At 46.3% G+C, this 17,734-nt stretch overlaps 1 protein-coding gene across 1 annotated transcript; it reads left to right on the top strand.

Annotated features, from left to right (window-relative positions):
* The first annotated feature begins 12,647 nt into the window (after nt 1-12,647).
* P2RY10 (P2Y receptor family member 10) lies at nt 12,648-13,692 on the top strand. The gene has a single exon (XM_065643480.1). It carries the CDS (start codon nt 12,650-12,652, stop codon nt 13,670-13,672), a length of 1,023 nt encoding a protein of 340 aa, XP_065499552.1. The 5' UTR covers nt 12,648-12,649; the 3' UTR covers nt 13,673-13,692.
* The last annotated feature ends 4,042 nt before the right edge of the window (nt 13,693-17,734 follow it).

Below are 17,734 nucleotides of genomic sequence, written 5' to 3'. Positions count from 1 at the left end.
GCATGGGATTTTGTCAGTTCAAGCTCAGATGTAAGCCCGAATGAACAGATAGGAGTTGTGGTACTGGCTGAAGGGCAGTGCAACTGGTAGTTGCACTTTCCCTCTTCAAGTGCAACTGTAACGGGGGGAGAAATAAATTTAGAATGACAAAAAAAGCAATGAATGTTCCTTCTCCAAGCTCATTAATCCTATGTTTGATCATATATGGTTAGAAACACCAACTTAGAGTCAAAACCCTTAAGGCAACAGATAATCCAGCTTCAGAAATACTACTTAAGGAAGAGGTAGTTTGATATAATCCACATTATGGGTAGAAAATGAAGTAGGTAAGAAGCAAAAAAAGTGAGAAAATAAGGAAAAAAGTAAGAAAAGTAGGATGTAGCTTAACCATTGTGTTATGCCAGAATTTGAAGGATGCTTTCTGCTTGAAACATGGCGAAACTGCAGAATGCTGCAGACATAATTAAGATATTGTTGTGTTGCATTTCCTCCCCAGGTGTCAGAGAATAACAGTGATTGATGACTGAAAGACTAATTTGAAAGAGAAAATAGGAAAAAAAGAGACAACTAAATACAGAGATATTGGAGAAACTGTCAAAAGGAGAAGTAGTGACTGAAGAAATCAACAGGGCCAGTGAATTATCATTGCCAAGGAAATCTTGACTCCTCTATCCAAATGAACTGCCTGTAATACTAAAGCCTTACTCATTCCTTCCAACCCACAGCTGGATTTAACAGTCCCTGTGGGATGCCAGCAAAGGACAATGTTCTCCAAAATGGAAAGCAGGCCCCAGGTTGGACACGCGGTCCTGTTGGCTGCTGCTCTGCTCCCTCCCACCGGTGCCAGAGACCAAATCCACCTTCTCGTGGGATGCCACAGCTCCTTTCCAAGCCTCTTCTCAGCTCTCCTTTGCCTATTTGCCTACAACTTGCTGGGCTGTAGGTCTTCAGTGCAGCTCTGTCTGTACCCACAGGGAGGCACAAACTTGGTGTTCACAACTGGTGGTGCTCAACTTCAGGGGAGGCCAAGCACAGCTGGGCACTTGGTGCAAGAATCATAGAATTATTTTGGTTGGGCAAGACCTTTAAGATCATCAAGTCCAACCATTAACCCAGCACTGCCCAGTCCACCTCTAAACCATGTCCCTGAGAACCCCATCTTTTAAACCCCTCCAGGGATGGTGACTCCACCACTTTCCTGGAGGTGTTTAAAAGAGGTGCAGATGATCACTTACAAAATATCTTTATAAGAAAAAAATCCCAAACGAGATTATCCTTGGCTAGTGATTCTCAGGAAGGGCTGAGGTAAAGCTGCACTATCTCCATGTACATACATCCCTGCACCTCTGCCTTTGGGCAGGGAAATTAAACCACCTCTCAAGACTTTATCCTGCTCTGTCAGAATCATGGAAAGTAGTGATAGGGGCAAAACCTTCTCATGTCTTTTCATTATTCCAATCAACCAGCAAAATCCTTGTCGTGGATGCTTGGACTTGTAGGGACTGCCAGCCCTGTTCCTCATCTTAATGAAATGATAAAATGATTGTTTCATGAGCCTGTTTTCTGCTATGTATCATTCTCCTTGGAGTCCTTTACCAGACAGGAGCTCCCCAAAGTAGACCTTCAAATCTGACTTGTGCTATTATATTAGCCCTCGGGCCTTAGCCCATGCTTTGCTGGCTGTACACACTGGATTATTACTTTGAAGGATGGCCAGGGAAGTTGAGAAGGATTTCATCTTCCTTCAGCTGCAGTTGGCTTTGGTTGAGGGCAGAAGACATTAAAGGGGTTTACGCCAGATTATCTTTAGTGCCAAGCCCCAATCAGTACTTAAATATATTGAGTTTAGTTGACTTTTGCTCTTGTAGGGTTTGATCGGTGCACCAGTCTCGATGGTGTACGTTAGCAGTCTGACCTCATTCTCGTCAAGCTATTCCTAGCTTTTAAATGTAATTAAGAGCTCTGTTTGCTGGAACCTTTGCTGCTGTCTACCCAGATGAAGTGAAAGGGGAAGCAACAGCCTTTTGAAGCAAACGTGATGAAGAACATGAGTGGAGGTTGCTCATATTTGTTAGGAGGGTATTTTCCAGTCTCGGGAATCCCCTGTGGAGTTCATTACTTTCTGTGTTCCAGTTTGCATGAAAATGCTTGTTCTTCACTTTGCAGCAGCCTGCAATGTCACAGACATTATCTGGGGCACTGGCACACCCATGGCTTTTGAAGCAGCTTCATTTTCCTTCCATTCTTCCCGATCCCCATTCCTCTGCCTCTCCACACATGTTAAATCATGATGTGCACTCCTCTGCTGGTAACCAATGTCGTGTAACGGATGGGAACTCCTTTGGTCTGCTGCGAGGAGGTACCACAAACATGCAAATAACTGAACTCAGAGCCGTGGATCTTCCCACCCCAGTTTCACAAACTTTTCCCCGCTGACCCAGGCACTGCCGCGCTTTACTTATCGTAGCAGCTTAGGCGGGAGGGTGAGCTGCGGGCATGGGGATGTCCCAATGGTTCCAAAACAGGTTGAAAAATCTCATTTTCTGAAAGCCAGCTGTTACATTTCAGGTAGGTTCCCAATGGCAGCAACCCAAGGATGTATGAGTTCACACCACTACCGCAGACTTTCATTACCGCTACTCATAAATAGTTTGCCAATCCAAGTGGGGTTAGTCACCAGCAGGCATAACTCCAGCAGGTAACTTCTGAGCTGATTTTGGTTCCCTTAGTGCGATGATCTGGTACTGGAAGATCCTTATGCAGAGAGCTCTAAAGCCTGGTTTAGTTGGATCTCCGCAGATTGTGCCAGTCTTTCTCCTCCAGGAACGTTGCTGGGCAGTGTGCAAGGGCAGCATAAAGCTCCTAAGGGCACATAAAGGGTGTGTTCAATACGCTGTGCAGGTAAGAAAAAGGAATCGCATGTGCATGCTCGTAGTAGGTGCTACAGGGTTACTCACCGCTATATAGACTCCCTTGGAAACAGAACTTTGCAAGCGTTTTGGCCTAACTGGGCAAAGAAATTAAAATCACCACTGACAAAGATAAGCACGTGTTCCCCCCAGGTCCTTCTCCCACAAAATTTTCTTTTATCCCCTCCGAAAGGCCACAGGTTACTGGATTCTGCGTGTTGTGATTCTGAACTGGAAAGGGTGGCAAAGACGTTCTAGCAAAGACAACCGACGAAGCTATTTTTAGTGTCAGTTGCATGGAAAATACTTCTCAGAGGCTCTGGTGTGCTAGAGTAGAAAACATATTTCCTCCTTTTTAGTTTCTGCTGAAAAACAGAACTTCGGAAGTAAATAACAATAATAAAAGGGCAATGGTTCTGATGGGTAAGTCCTTGCGGCTGGTACTGGCAAGTCCTGAATCTCCCATGAGAAAAATCTCAGAGTTTCATCCAGTTCCAGAGGCTCAAGGTGCTCAGCTGGTCTGAATAAAATCTGGGGTGAGCTTCCAAGGTTTTGGGTACTCCAAATTCCAAACCGTTCTAAGATTTCCTTTCTCTTTCTGCTGTCGGAATGTTTCTGTTACTGTAGAAACAGTAGGATATGAACATTTTTGGTTCATTATCTCTCCACTGTTTCAAGAGCCCACGGAAGGGAGTGAGTGTTGGTGGATGTCGTCAGGGATGAACTAAGAACTACCAGGCTTCTCTATTAGGAAATGCTCCTGTTTTGAATTAAAAACCTATCTATTTCAAACAGAATCCGCCTCTCTCTTGGACAAAAGTAACATGTACGTCTGTGCTAGGACTGGAGGAAATTATTAACAACATGATTTAACTATGCTATGTCATTTTAGCTCTGCATCAGCAAAAGGATCACTAATGAGCAATGATATTTCAGTTGCCACAAAAATACAGGCAAGTAATTAGAAATTATTTCTCACCGTACACACAGCTTTTACCTTTTCAATGTGTTTTGGTTTTTTGTTTTGTTTTTTTCCCCCAAGGGAAAAACTGCTTACCATCTGGGGGCCAAAATACATAGATAAGAGCACAGAATTTTGAAATGTTTGCCATTCTGTGTTCCTCTTTTTGTTATCTGACTTAGGGCATGCAAGAGGATTTCAGAATAAACAACACATTATTACCTTTCTGTACTTTAGTCTGCATGTATGTTTTTCACTTTCTCTTATATAAGTGATTGTACTCCTTAAAAAAACCCTAATTCTCCATAAGAAGAAAGGTAATCAAGATACAAATGTTTACTTCCTGTTTTTCATAGCAGAACTTTTGACAATAACTTCTTGACAATATCTTACACTGAATATCTGCTTTTCTTCACTACAAAGACTTGAATTGACAGCAAAATCAATTTGCTATCTGTGCTACGACATGAAATCTAACTCTAGATCTTTATTTCAGGCAAATGTTAATAATTATATAATATTAGTGATACTAATAATAGTTTAGACATGCAGGTTTTTTTGCCCTGGTTCCCACTAAAGGGCTGTAATTTGTTTTGTTGGAGACTGATTTTTTTCCTCACGGGACTTCTTCCCTTGTACATGTGGAAAACATGCATATCTGTAACAACCTGCTTCAAACATTCTAGGAACTAAAATGCATTGATGCTGTTATTGCCTGGTAAGAGACATAGTAACAATCTAATTTTGGATTTTGGAAAAGAGCTCCAAAAGGAAACAGAAGCATGAAAAAGGCACAGGAACATGGTTCTACATGTGGTCATTCCTGCATGCTCGAACAAGCCCCCCAACTGACAAACAGGCAAATTTGCAGCTACTTTTTTGCATTTAAGCCAACTGAGCGTGTATTGCTCAGTTATTCACGAAGTAAGGGTGGCGGGGCCCACATGGTCCAACACCTGCTGCGGTTGGACCCCCCAAGCTCCCAGGGCAGCCCCTTCCCAGGGAGGTGCATCTACACGGGCTTCTCCATTCTAAAGTGGAGGACACAGCATCATCGAATCACAGAACTATTTTGGTTGGAAAAGACCTTTAAGAACATCGAGTCCAACCATTAACCCACCACTGCCAAGTCCACCTCTAACCCGTGTCCTGAGAACCTCATCTCCGTCTGTTCAACCCCTCCAGGGATGGTGACTCCACCACTGCCCTGGGCAGCCTGTTCCAATGCCCCACAGCCCTTTCCATGAAGACCAGCCCATGGAAGGTCCATGAGCAACCAACCCCGAGCAGCACAAATACAGCAGAGGTCAAGGCCCTCGTCTGAACTCCAGGAAATATTGCCCATGGTGTTTTGCAGGAGCCGAGGTCTCCTCTACCATAGGTAATTATGGTAGCGAATATTTCTGGCAAGCTCATTATGGTAAGCGCTAACCAAGAGCAGGAACAGACTTTGACATGCTATGCAAATCAAAGCTTTACCTACCTAATTTATGCAAATAAATCTATTGGGAAAGCACATCTGTAACCAGTATCACTGTCTGCAAAATCCCTCAAGAAAGTTCAGTTTTACCAGCAGAAAAAGCCACTTCCTCACTCCCCGCCTGTAGGATAACTGATAAGCAACACTGGCAATCAAGCTTCCAATCCTCCAGGCTGGCCAGACCATGGTCCTCTTCCAGTACCAAGTGTGCATGGCACTGGACATGTCACCCACAAGTTTTTTGAATGCATATAATCTTCTAGCTGAGTTTTACAAAAGTCCAGACAGCAAATGCCCTTCAGTTACACACAGGAAAATGTTTTCCCCACTTTGCAACCAGGGAGATTTAAGGGCAAAGAAATTCAGCAGAACTATTCTGCAGGTTTTACATGACTCGTGCATCTAAATCTCTGTCTTGGTCCAACATTTCTTGTATAACAATCTGCCCTAAACCAGGCTGCTGGGACAATGGCTGTGCATGAGTAGCTGCAGCTCATCTGTAAGTAGACCTGTTCTTAAGTATGCGATGTATTTACACAAGCACCTATTTTATTGTTGTAATTTACTTTTGTGACTGCAATATTTCACATACCAACACGTACAAGTGCAGCTACACTTAACTTCGTCTCTCCTTTCTACAAAGATCATGGCTTTTGCTCAAATCATGCAGGTTTATGAGGAAGAACTGAGCAAGGGATGAAAGCGATAGGGATGGAAGTTCATGCAGACAAGAGAGCATCTGCAGAAGAACAGGAAATGTTTGTTTTCCACACATGCCAGTCAGGTCAATCAACAAAGTGTTTCTGAATTGCTGGTCCCAGCTGAGGCTCTGCTTAACTTGCCGGGCTGAGGAGTATAGTGCAGTGATTTAGCGCTAGAGACAACTCTGTGATTGGATAAATTCCAGTGAATATGTTCCCATTGCTGATGAACAACTTGAAAAAAATCAGCTAAACAGGATATACTGATAAACACCACAACATCAGCCAAAAGCTCACTATCGCTTTTCATGAGGCCAATGTAAATAATTTTGAAATAAACATCTGATAGTCTCCCAACTTCTACCAACCTCCTTTGACAATTCATGGGAACAGGGCAGTCTGTTACAGCACAGTGCTGCATTTTAGAGGGTCTTCATTGCGGAGTGTTCTTATTTGAACCAGAACCATTAGTTTTGGGCTGCTGAGCAGCCGGACATCAACATCTATATTGTCCCCAAGTCAGTCAGTGGGTGTAGTGATGTTCTGCTTCACACTTAAACCACAGCAGAGCCGAGTTTAACTGCTGAGCTGCAGGGACAGTTGTGCCACAAGCCAGAGGCCGATCCTGGAGGGGCCAAACAGGTCGGATTCCCAGCACCTTTCTGAAAATCCAAACAATTGGATTCTCTAAGTGGGCAAAGCCCTAACCTCACTCATGCATTTACCTCCCGGGATAAGGGTGAGGCTGGATTTCACCCCATTGCTTGAAACAATTAAAGAAGAGCCACCACCTGACATTGCTGGCAGCGAGCTCCAGCAAGTGTTAACTGCTTATTTGGTTCAAGAGAAATGTCAAGCCAGAAACCGGGCCCACACGGGCGCTATGAAAAGCCATTGGGAAGTCGGACTTCAGCAGCAAGAGGCTTTAGGTGAAGCAGAGCAAGCAGACCGGACTCACACACAGCGATGACCGTCTGCAGCCCCGCGACCGGGAGGTGACAGCAAAGCTGAACTTCCCAGGGTGAACAGGAACCTTGGTAGTGTTTCCATGGTCAGGTCAGAGCTGGGCTTGGAGAGGAGGAGGAGTGGGAGCGGAGGAAGGGCTCGGCACCCAGTGCCACTTGGCACCTTCTCCAGCAGCAGCCCAAGCAGCGCTGAGCAGAGAAAACACCGAGGACAAAGGAACGTGACCCCGATTTGGGGACAATTATACATATGGGTGACTGGGACTGAGGTCGGCATGGCCGGGAGCCGAGCGAGCAGGTCCCACAGCTGCAGCTTGGGGTTGTGAAGCGGAGCTGCAGGCAAAGCAGCACCTTGCAGCGCCTGTGATGTCAGGCGGGTCCCTGTGCACATGTAAACACGCCGGTGGGTGCAGCCGGGACACTCCACTTCCTCCCGCCGGCCGGGCTGCACGGCGCCGGGCGCTGCCGCGAAGGTAAGGCTGCTCTTCTGCTCCCTCTTCGTGATCTGGAACCAGCGCTTCCTACAAAAACGTTACTCTCCTCGGGCTTTTTTTCTTAGGGGTTGGCTCGTGCCAGGAGAAGATTTGTGGCACTTTTGAGTCTTGAAAAAAACAGCAGCCCTCCTGGCGCTCCAATCTGAACACACGGAGGGGTCGCAACAGCGGCTGCATGAAATCGCTGTTGCTAGAGAAAGCAAAATGCTACAGCGTGGGCAATCAGCAGTTCTCCAACTGCTCTACAGTGTCATTACGAGGCACAATTTCCTTCTTTTGCCTGATTTCTCTGGGAATATATTTTAGTTTGAAATCAGGGAAGGGAAACTTGCAAATCTGGTTTTTTCTAACAGTGGTTTATATTACCATAAAAAAAAAATCTACACGCTGCCTTTATGCCATCCAATGCTCTTTGATCGAGTTGCAACATTAGGAAATTAATATTAGTCAGGCGGACACAATATGACAAAAATAGTAAGATTGCTTCCACTTGTTTTTGTTAATGAGAATCATGATGCAGTTTTAATTTATAATTCAGACTGCAGTCACTGGTCTGGATTAAAACTTAACTTACTTCATGGACCGAAGCTTTTAAACCGTACTTTGTACAAGGCAGTTTGCGCTGGGCTTGCATCCACTTGCACCAGCAGCTCAGCTCTGCTGGGAGCACAGCGAAACACCGCGGACGCAGTTTGGCGATTACGGGCAGGATTCATAGCGGGTGGCCCCCGAATGTGAAATTTCTTAAAGTAAATCAAAGGGAAATTGCACTGAAGGTAAGTCAGTTTGTCAGACCTGGCTTGCTGCGGATTTTGGTAGGGGAGGACTTGAGCAGTGGGCTGGAGCAGGAGGGTGTGTGGAGTCAGAGGGTGATTTTGCTCAAGGGCATGTTTTCTGGTGCCAAGTGAAAGTGCTGGGACTGACGCAAACATCACCAGCCATGGGAACCGCATCCCTGATGCAAGCCCGTCCTCTCCAGGATCCTGATCCAACCCATCCTCATGTTCATACCCGACCTCTTCAGCCACCCAAGCTGCAGAAATGAGAATTAGGCTCGTGTTGCAAAATGAAAATATCTCATCGCAACAGATCAGGCAACCCAGATCTACTTTTTGGTTTTGTTTTTCTTTGTGGAAGAAGAAAACCAGAAAAAAGTACCCTTAACTGTAGAACTTTCCACTTCTGACTGTGGAGGTTTCACACCGAAGTGCAAGTTCAAAGGCATGAGACGTTCACAGGCGGGCAATGAGGGCAGAGTGCGCAGACATTTGTGTCTTCATCAAAGCAATTAACCTGTCTGCTCATGGGCATGCCAGAGAGATCCAGGACTCTGGAATAACATTCCTGTGCTTCTCAGTCCTATCAAGATGAACATGAACGTTTGGTTTCCAAACCTCCAGCCACAAGTAACACGCACAATTATGTCCCTAATGCTACAGCCTCACAAACACAGACTCAAATTAAAATGTAAAAAGCAGTAGTTAGATAACCTCGTATTTATTACCATTTTTAAAAAATTCATATTCTGAAAACAATGATGCAGTATCAGCTCTCTCTCTGTAATGTGTAAATAAGCATCGATAAAACCTGATGGAGCTTTTCAGCCTTTGTTGGACACACACCACGCAGCAAACGACTTTTCTTTCTTTACACTCTGGACTCCTAATTCCAGACAGACATTCTGTGGGATGTCTGTGTGTCTGCGTTTGTGCACAGGTGGAAGATAAGAGGACAGGGGGCATTAAGCTTCAATCTGAAGCAGAGAAGTGGGTGGAAGGGCAGAAATACAATTGTTTCATAGTCCCCTGTGCTGATGCTTGGGTGCAGTTTTTCTAAAGAGATGGTTTAATTTCATTATATTTTTATGACTTTGTAATGAAGTCATTCATTCTCAGAAAGTGCCCTTCGCTGACGAGCCAGCAGCCATCGCCCATGTACATATTATACTAATTGTTTTAATGCTTCTGCACTGCCAGCCAGCTCATCCTGCTCTGTCCACATCCCTGTAAACGGCCTGACGCTGAGTTCAGCCTTTTTCTGACTCCACGGGCCCCACGTCTCCTGTTCATCACTCACGGTGTTAGATGTGCTCAGGGTGGTGGGGATGGAACATCTCCTGCATCTCCACAGGTTGGGTTTTCTTACCTTTTGGTTCCAAGGTTCTAAGCAGCTCCCTAATCTCTTCAGGATGTAAATATCAGCAATACGAGGACTCCTGGGAGCATTTCTTCCCCAACATCAGTTATTCAGCAACACAAGATTTTTCCAATCTGGGATCGCTCTAGAAGACAGCACCACGAACTCACAAGAACACGGTCACACCACCGCCTCTGCCTCCCACCGCTCAGCCCGGGCCCTTGGGGTTAGAAAACTGCCTTCAGGAGGGCAAGGACAGGGAAGCTTGATTAACTCTGACACCTTGTGGACAACTAGCAGATGAAGACGAAGGGCAAGGGGGAACCTCCTCTCCACCCTGGGCTCGGGCACGCTGCAGCCCTCGCAGCCCAGCCCGGTACGCGTGCCCCTGCCCGGGCACCGTTTGCTGCGACCAAAAACGAAGTGAATCCTGATACCAAGCGCGTGCACTCAGCATCACCCTCGCAGTACAACAGACACATCCCGGACATGTCGGTTTGCCCTAAATGGCTCAATTCAGAGGCCAGTTTGAGTCAGCAGACTGAACTTGATTATTCTGATTGCTGACATTGCAGCCTGGTTCTTCGCTGTCACATGAAATGTAAATAAGGGCCAACTGCATCTAGGGACCTCAATAAGCAAGCAAACTGGCTGTTATGACTCATTTCAGCTGAAGAACACGCATCCACCGGCCAGCGTTTAAATATGAGCGTGCCCTTAAAATAGAATATTTTGCAAACGTACCTAATTCTTTGTGGTTTCAGTTGCCTTCTGGCCCTTGTGTTTTGGAGGAGCACCAGCCAGTCAGCCTAACCTTGACATCCAAGGGAACCCAGGCAGCTACCGACTTTGGAAGTGGCTCTTTAATGGCTTCTTGGCAAAGTGAGAGGTCACCTGAAGGGATAGAAATTGGTTGTAGTGAGATAAGGGCAGCAGCTGGCATGTCAAGCTAGAGCTGCGGGCGGTGGAAAAGGGATCGCAGACCTCCAGCGCACCAGAAATTCACAGCGGTCTCCAGAAATGGGATGGAAGCCCAATTTACCGCTCTGAGAAGCAACATTCTGAGTGAACACCCCAGTGCTCTGCTCCATACCCTGGCCACAGCTCCTGAGGAACACCAGAAAGGACAATGCGAGGCCTCCATCGTTGCTTCTCAGACGGGTGGTGATCAGGCCATGGGCCAGATGCATTTTTATCCCTCATTTCCAGCGCCCTTTGAGCCCTCTTCCCTCTTCACAGGCACGTTACGGCCTCGTGATAGGGACAAGGTTGTGGTGTCCTGGGATGGAGGCAGCTGGGGCCACCCCACCATGGAGCAGAGCATCTCATCCCAGAGCTGCCTTGGGGGACAGGTCACTGGGAGCAAACTGCAGACTGGAGGGACAAAACCAGCTCTGAGGGGCCTGGCCCCCATGTCCCCACGCTGTCATGGTGGCAGAAGGGGATCAGACAGAGGTTTCTGGTCTGCAGCGTTCCTTTGGTGTTGGGCGCAGCTGAAGGATGTAGCTCAGCTGCTAAAGCTGAGGGTGCTGCAGGAGATAAACACGCAGACCTTGCTTTTTGAAGATGGTGAGAAAACGAAAGACCGGTTTAAAAGGAAAAGCGAAAAAGTTGGCAGGAACATCTGCTGAGGGAGCGGGTGGGTGGCCCCGCTCACCGTCACCATCAGCCACCGCACCCATGTGAGGGTGGCCTCTGTCCCATGCTGGGACTTTGCCACATCTGGGCATTTCTGGGGCCTGAATTATCACATAACACAAGGCTTCCGCAGCAGCCTTGAACAGAGTCTGGACGAGCTGCCAAGTCCAAGTACTGCAACAATTAACAAGCTAAAAAACTGGCTATTTGTGTTTGTCACTTGAGCGCTCTAAACCTTGAGAGCTCTAAACGCTACTTCTTTTTTTTTTTTTTTTTTTTGGTAACATGAAGGAAAAAATATTAGTAACAGGGTAAGAGTTACTAATATCTACCTACAGAGACACTTTTTTTGGCAAATGCCTGTTGCCAGCAGTGCAGGAAATGAGTCAGAAGGAGTGAATCAGTGTCTGCAGTGCCACATGAAATAGGGAGCTGATATTCCATTTTTAACCATTATATTGGACACAGGAGGGAATCAATGTAATGAGAATTATAACCCTCTGGGGAAATACCTGATAAAACCAACCTCCTCCTGCATGTGTTGCTTTATTGCAGACAAGTCCCAGTTACAAAAGCTGACAAAAGAAAGATGGCTCAACGGTTCAACACGCGACATTTTGCCATCCCTACTCATCTGAATCGAAGGAGAGACAGAAGCTGGAAGTATCTAAAAATAAAATTATCTGATGGAAAAAAAGTGTTACTGAGGTTGTGGGGGTGATGAGAAATGGGAGCTGGTGATCTGATTAGGCCTCTGCTCGTTACATCAGCTTCAGTACACGGCAGCATAGGCTGCATTTACAACACTCAGAGGTTTCAAACCCTTTTCCCCACGGCCTGTCCCCATCACGCCGGAGAAGGTGGGTCCATGAGGTCCACGGATGGTGTCACTCATGCAACGTCCAACGTCCAACTTAACAGCAGGCGCAATACAGTGGTTGGCACCCACGATTTGACCGTTGAGCCATGTGGTTGCTCACACGCAGGGCTGTGGTACATCATTCTTCCATCTTTTCCTCCTCTGCTAGTCAGAGACCAAACCACAGGTGACCTTGAGCTGCCAAAAGCATAGGTAGCTTCTCCTGCTCCTCTGTTGGCAGCGTGGAACAACTTCACCCCTGCTTGTGGCACTCGGACAGCCCAGCAAGGGGACTGACACAAGAGGAATGGTCCCCTGCCTCTGCGTGAATAGCGGGAGGCTTCTGAAAGGGCAGCTTTGAAGAAAATAGCAGGATGTTTCATACAGAAGGCATTTCCAAACCTCTACTTTGTACTAAAAAGTCCATTACGAAATGCGAATGTGAATATCAGCAACTCTTGCGGTGCCTTTGCCTTTACAGCCCCTGTTTTTTGTTCTCTACAGGAATGACCCACCCGCCCTACAGCACAGCAGATGTTTCCAGCGGCCCAACCATGACGCAGAGCAACCAGTCCTGCTCCAGTCACCATCTAACCTTCAAAAACAGCCTGTACGCAGCCACCTACACCATCATCTTCATCCCCGGCCTCCTGGCCAACAGCGCTGCCCTGTGGGTCTTGTGCCGCTTCATCAGCAAGAAGAGCAAAGCTGTCATCTTCATGATCAACCTGGCCGTGGCTGACCTGGCTCACGTCCTCTCGCTGCCGCTGCGAATATATTATTATATTAACTCCACGTGGCCTTTTGGGAGATTCCTTTGCTTATTGTGTTTCTACCTGAAGTACCTCAACATGTACGCCAGCATTTGTTTCCTCACCTGCATCAGCATCCAGAGGTATTTCTTCCTCTACCAGCCGTTCAAGGCCAAGGACTGGAAGCGGCGATATGACGCGGCCATCAGCGCCGTGGTGTGGCTCCTCGTTGGGGTGGCATGCTTGCCCTTCCCCATCATGCGCAGCTACGGTCTGGCCAACAACACCAACACTTGCTTCGCGGACCTTCAGGTCCGGCCGATCGACAGCAAGGTGGCCACCGTGCTGATGATGGGAGCAGCAGAGCTCTTCGGCTTCATCGGCCCGCTCGCCATTATTTTGTTCTGCACTTGGAAAACAAAAGACTCTCTCCGGGGCTTCCAGATATCGCTGCAAAACAGCAGTGAGAAGAGGAAGGCTTCGAGGATGGTTTCCATGTGTGCCATCGTGTTCTGCGTGTGTTTTGCGCCGTACCACATTAACTTCTTTTTCTACATGTTGGTGAAAGAAAATGTCATTACAGACTGTTTCCTGAGCACCATCACACTCTACATCCAACCCTTTTGCCTAAGCCTTGCAAGCCTGGACTGCTGCTTGGATCCGATCCTGTATTTCTTTATGACTTCAGAATTTCAGGACCAGATATCAAGGCACAGCAGCACTGTCATCAGGAGTCGGCTGATGAGCAAAGAGAGTGCCTCATCAATTAAGGAATAACAAGAAAGCCGGCTGAAAATAATTAAGATATTTCGTATGAAATCTGGGACTGTTCTGTGACACTCAATTACCAACTCTCTTGTAGAAGATCATGCAAATTTATTCAGGGGAGTTTTGTGGCAGTGGAAACATTTCAATAGATAGAAGATAAAACTGTTTAAGACCGATGCGTTGGAAGCTGATGAACAACCCAAGTGGCTTGACTACACCTGCTGCTGTACAGAAGGGAGCGGCAAAGCTTTTGCTAGGAAATGGTGGAAACGTCCCAGGAGCTCTTCTATTTTCCCAACTCCGTGGCTCTGTGATCAAGCCAAAGACAATCCCACATGCATACACTGGCATCATCTCTGCTGAAAACACATATGAGAACCTGGAAGTGGACAGAAACAATAAACGGCAGTTTTGATGTTCTTCAGCCCAGAGGTACCTGCGATGGATCCACCCTGTGAAATCTCTGTTCGAGGGGTTCAATTGACACATCGTTTAAAAAAGAAAGGTGTCCTTTCAGGTGATTTCAGTAACAGAGCAAAGGCTGGTTTCTTAAGTAAATTATTCATTGTGATTTTTTCCACAAGCTCCTCTCGTGATCTTAACATTTACATTTTTATAACTTCATCCACTGTAATGATACGGAAAGCGGTGACAAGAAAGGATGCCATTTACCCCTTCTTTTAAATTAGCAACAGCTTTTCAGCCAAGTTCACCCCCTTTCTGTAACTTCAAGGGTTCGTGCTACCTGGCAATTGTTTTGGCTGAGCACGGGCACTGATTTATTGCGTTTGAAAACCTGTGTTTTTTTCAAAAGGGGTGTGTACAATTCTCAGTAAGCACCAGCGCCAGCATCTTACATGTTGTTACAAAAACAGAAGAAATACCAGAAACACTTGCTAACTATATTTTAAATTTAACTACACAATGCCACTTAATTACATTTTAATTCGGCCAAAATTTTTCTGCATATTATGTTTTCCCACTTGAGTGTTTTACAATAAAGCAGGGAAAAGCAAACAATAGCCAGGTTTAAATAACCGTAACACTGGAGTTCCTCTAAAAGGCAGCGAAGACGTCCTGATTAAATACAACGAGCTCTCAGAGTGCTCCTCCCATTTGTGAGAAGATGATTATGGGCTACATAATGATGAACTTAATCTTATGGGTAGATAAGCGAGAATACCAAAATATGCCTATCTGAAGGAAGTAACTTTCACAGAGAGGGTAGTATTGCAGGATTTTGGTGAGAAAGCTACAGAACAGGCAAAATCCATCACCCTCTGAAGTCAATGGAAATATTTTCTCTAACTGAACAGGTGGTTCGTTATGCCAATGACACACATACACATTTATGCACTGCAAGTGTTCCTTTGAAAATATGAGCAGAGGTCGATGCTCAGGCACACAGTTAAGAATATACAACGATTTTTTTGGTCAATTTAGCAGTTTTCTCATAAGCTAGACACTGTATAATATTGTCAGTGAAGGAGAATTGAGTTTCAGTGCTTGTTTTGAGGATTTTTATGGACCTTGATCAGCTGGCATATGACTGGAAGCTGTTTGCTGTGATTTTTTTTTTCCTCATGCAATTCTCCATTTTTCAGGTGAGAACAAGTTGCAGGCACTGTTATGGCAACCATGTAGCTTGTCCTACATTCTTCTTTCCAAAAACCTGATGCTTAAAAAATAAATGCAGTTTTGCAAACGTAAACTGAGTTTCCTAGTTATCACTTATACCCAGAAAACTGAATGGGATCAGCTCCTCTCTGAATCAAAGAGTTCAAGCAATGGAGTGCATCAACTTTTATTAATCTTAAAGAGATTGCATGCTTGTCTGCAGAAAGGTTTTCACTCCACTCTAATAAGACTGGTGTGGGGTGTTTTTTTGTTAATCTACAACACTTACATTGAATTTAGAGGTATTTTGGGGAGAGAAGGGTTCTCCCTGGGAATAACTGTGCGTGACTGGGGGAAGAGGAGCGACTGCTACCACCCTTACACGCAGGCAGGACTGCAGAAACCACCTCTTTCTCATTCAACAATCATTTTGCAGATCTAAAGCTACACAGCTTAAAAAAGCACTCACAGCATGGACAACAAGATTGGTGCTAAGACAAAGCAGAAATTGCTAACTACAGCCCCCTGTGCACTGACAGTTATAACGTGAACTCAGCAGGGAATATCTGCTCCTGCAGCTGAGTGTCCAAAGGGTGATGGTGGCTCTTCCACCCTCAACAAGGAATTTGGTGGTTCCATGACAGACAATGTTCCCCACCACTGTGACGGCATCCCCATCACCTCCTCCCCTGTTTCTACCTCACTTGCCCTCTGAACTCCCTTAGACGCCCCCAAAACTGCCCATTTTACATCCCGCAGCCCCAACCTGTGAGGAACAGTCACACACTCAACACTCTCAGCCTTTCAAGTCATAGACTAGTTCGGGCTGGAAGGGACCTTCAAAGGTCTTCTAGTCCAACCCCCCTACAATGAAACACTTCAACTAGAAGTCGAATTACTTTGATGTGCAGGTTAGACATGGTCTAATGGTGTCTTCTGGTTTGTGGGAAAGCATACTGGTTTTGGCTGGGACAGAGTGACAGCCCCTCGAGGGGCTGTGTGGTGCTTAGCTGGTAGATGGGGTTAAACCACGACAGAAGGTTGGCCAAGGTGATGGTGAGCCAGCCTAGACAGCAATGATTCAAAGCAAAAAGAGATCAAGGAAAATTCATGATATTCTAAAAGCATACAGAAAGTCAAAAGCCAGTCTGGTCTCCACAAACCCATGTGTGAAACTCAAAGCTTTCAGTTCAAGTGCAAAACCTCAGCAGTGCGTCTCAAGAGAAGGACAGGTAAGCCCAGCGATGCTGTTGAGGAGGACGGTATTTGGGCTGCCCTTGTGGACCTGACCCCAGACCTGGGGCTGCAGGTTTTGGCTTTGCTGCCGGTGTTCTCACATGTCCAAAGGCACAACATGCCCAGCTCCAGTTTCTATAATCTACCCCTTTTCCTGTGACCATGAAACATGTTTGTTATTTTGACAAGAGGAAATAGAATTTCTTGGTGTTGCTCCTGGATTGTCTCTTGTGCTGGTCCCACTGTCCAGACTCAGCTATAACGAGAAGACATCTTCACCCTTCTTGGGCAAACACACACAAAAAAACATCTTTAAGAGATGCCACAGAAAAGCAGAGGTTTACCAAGAGGGGAGGCTGGGTGCATGTTTGGGAAGGAGGGATCTGAAGGGCTTCGCTAGCACCTGGTGCTGGAGCAACCCTGTGTCAAGCCTCATGCCAAAGGGAACTGCTCAGGGTGGACACATGGCGAGGTCTCCAAGCCGCCGCTGACAGTGGGCGTCCCCTGATGGCACAGCCCTGGGCAAAACCACGGCGTGACAAATCCTCCTGCTCGAGCACATGAGCATTCACCTGTTAGCAACAGAAAAGATGTTTTATTGCAGTGCCGACAAACGGCCACCCCATCTTAACTGGGATCAGAGGTCTGGTAATCCCCGTAATTCCTCTCCTGCTTGAGAAAGGGCCATCCCATGCTTGACAGAAAGCATGTGGGTGAGATGCTTTGTGAGAACAAGACCTCCTCCTCCTGCTGTTTTTCAGACATCCTTCAGGTGCATCCTGTCAGATATTTCTGAACACTGAGCACTGAAAGAGATGCTGATCATATGCATCTGGCTGCCTGCCCACAGGATGCCAGGCTAAAGGCAAAGACAGCCTTTATCTGGAGGCCTTAGATTAAGCCTCACAGTTATTTTAAAAATATTGTCTTCTGCCTTTGGAAAATATACCATTGCATGGTGTAAAACACATGTTTAGTATCAGTAATGAGCCAGAAGATCAGAAATGCTACACAAAAATAGGCGTGGAGCTGAAAGAAGAATTGAGACGTTGATCAGCGTATGTTGAAGGAAAAAGCTTGGGGCTTGTCAATCCATCAGGAAGGTTGCGAGCTTCTGCAGAATATTCCAAAAAGCTGACAAGCAGAGGAAGGACTCGACGTGGTTATGAAGCCCGAGGTGGGAGCGTGACCTCTCCTTCCCCAGCAGCCCCGCAGTGA

This window comes from Caloenas nicobarica, chromosome 12 (genome assembly GCF_036013445.1).
Source record: "Caloenas nicobarica isolate bCalNic1 chromosome 12, bCalNic1.hap1, whole genome shotgun sequence".
In the NCBI taxonomy this organism is placed as follows: domain Eukaryota; kingdom Metazoa; phylum Chordata; class Aves; order Columbiformes; family Columbidae; genus Caloenas; species Caloenas nicobarica.
The sequence above is the reverse complement of the archived record's forward strand: the minus strand, read 5'-3'. Positions and strand labels throughout refer to the sequence as shown.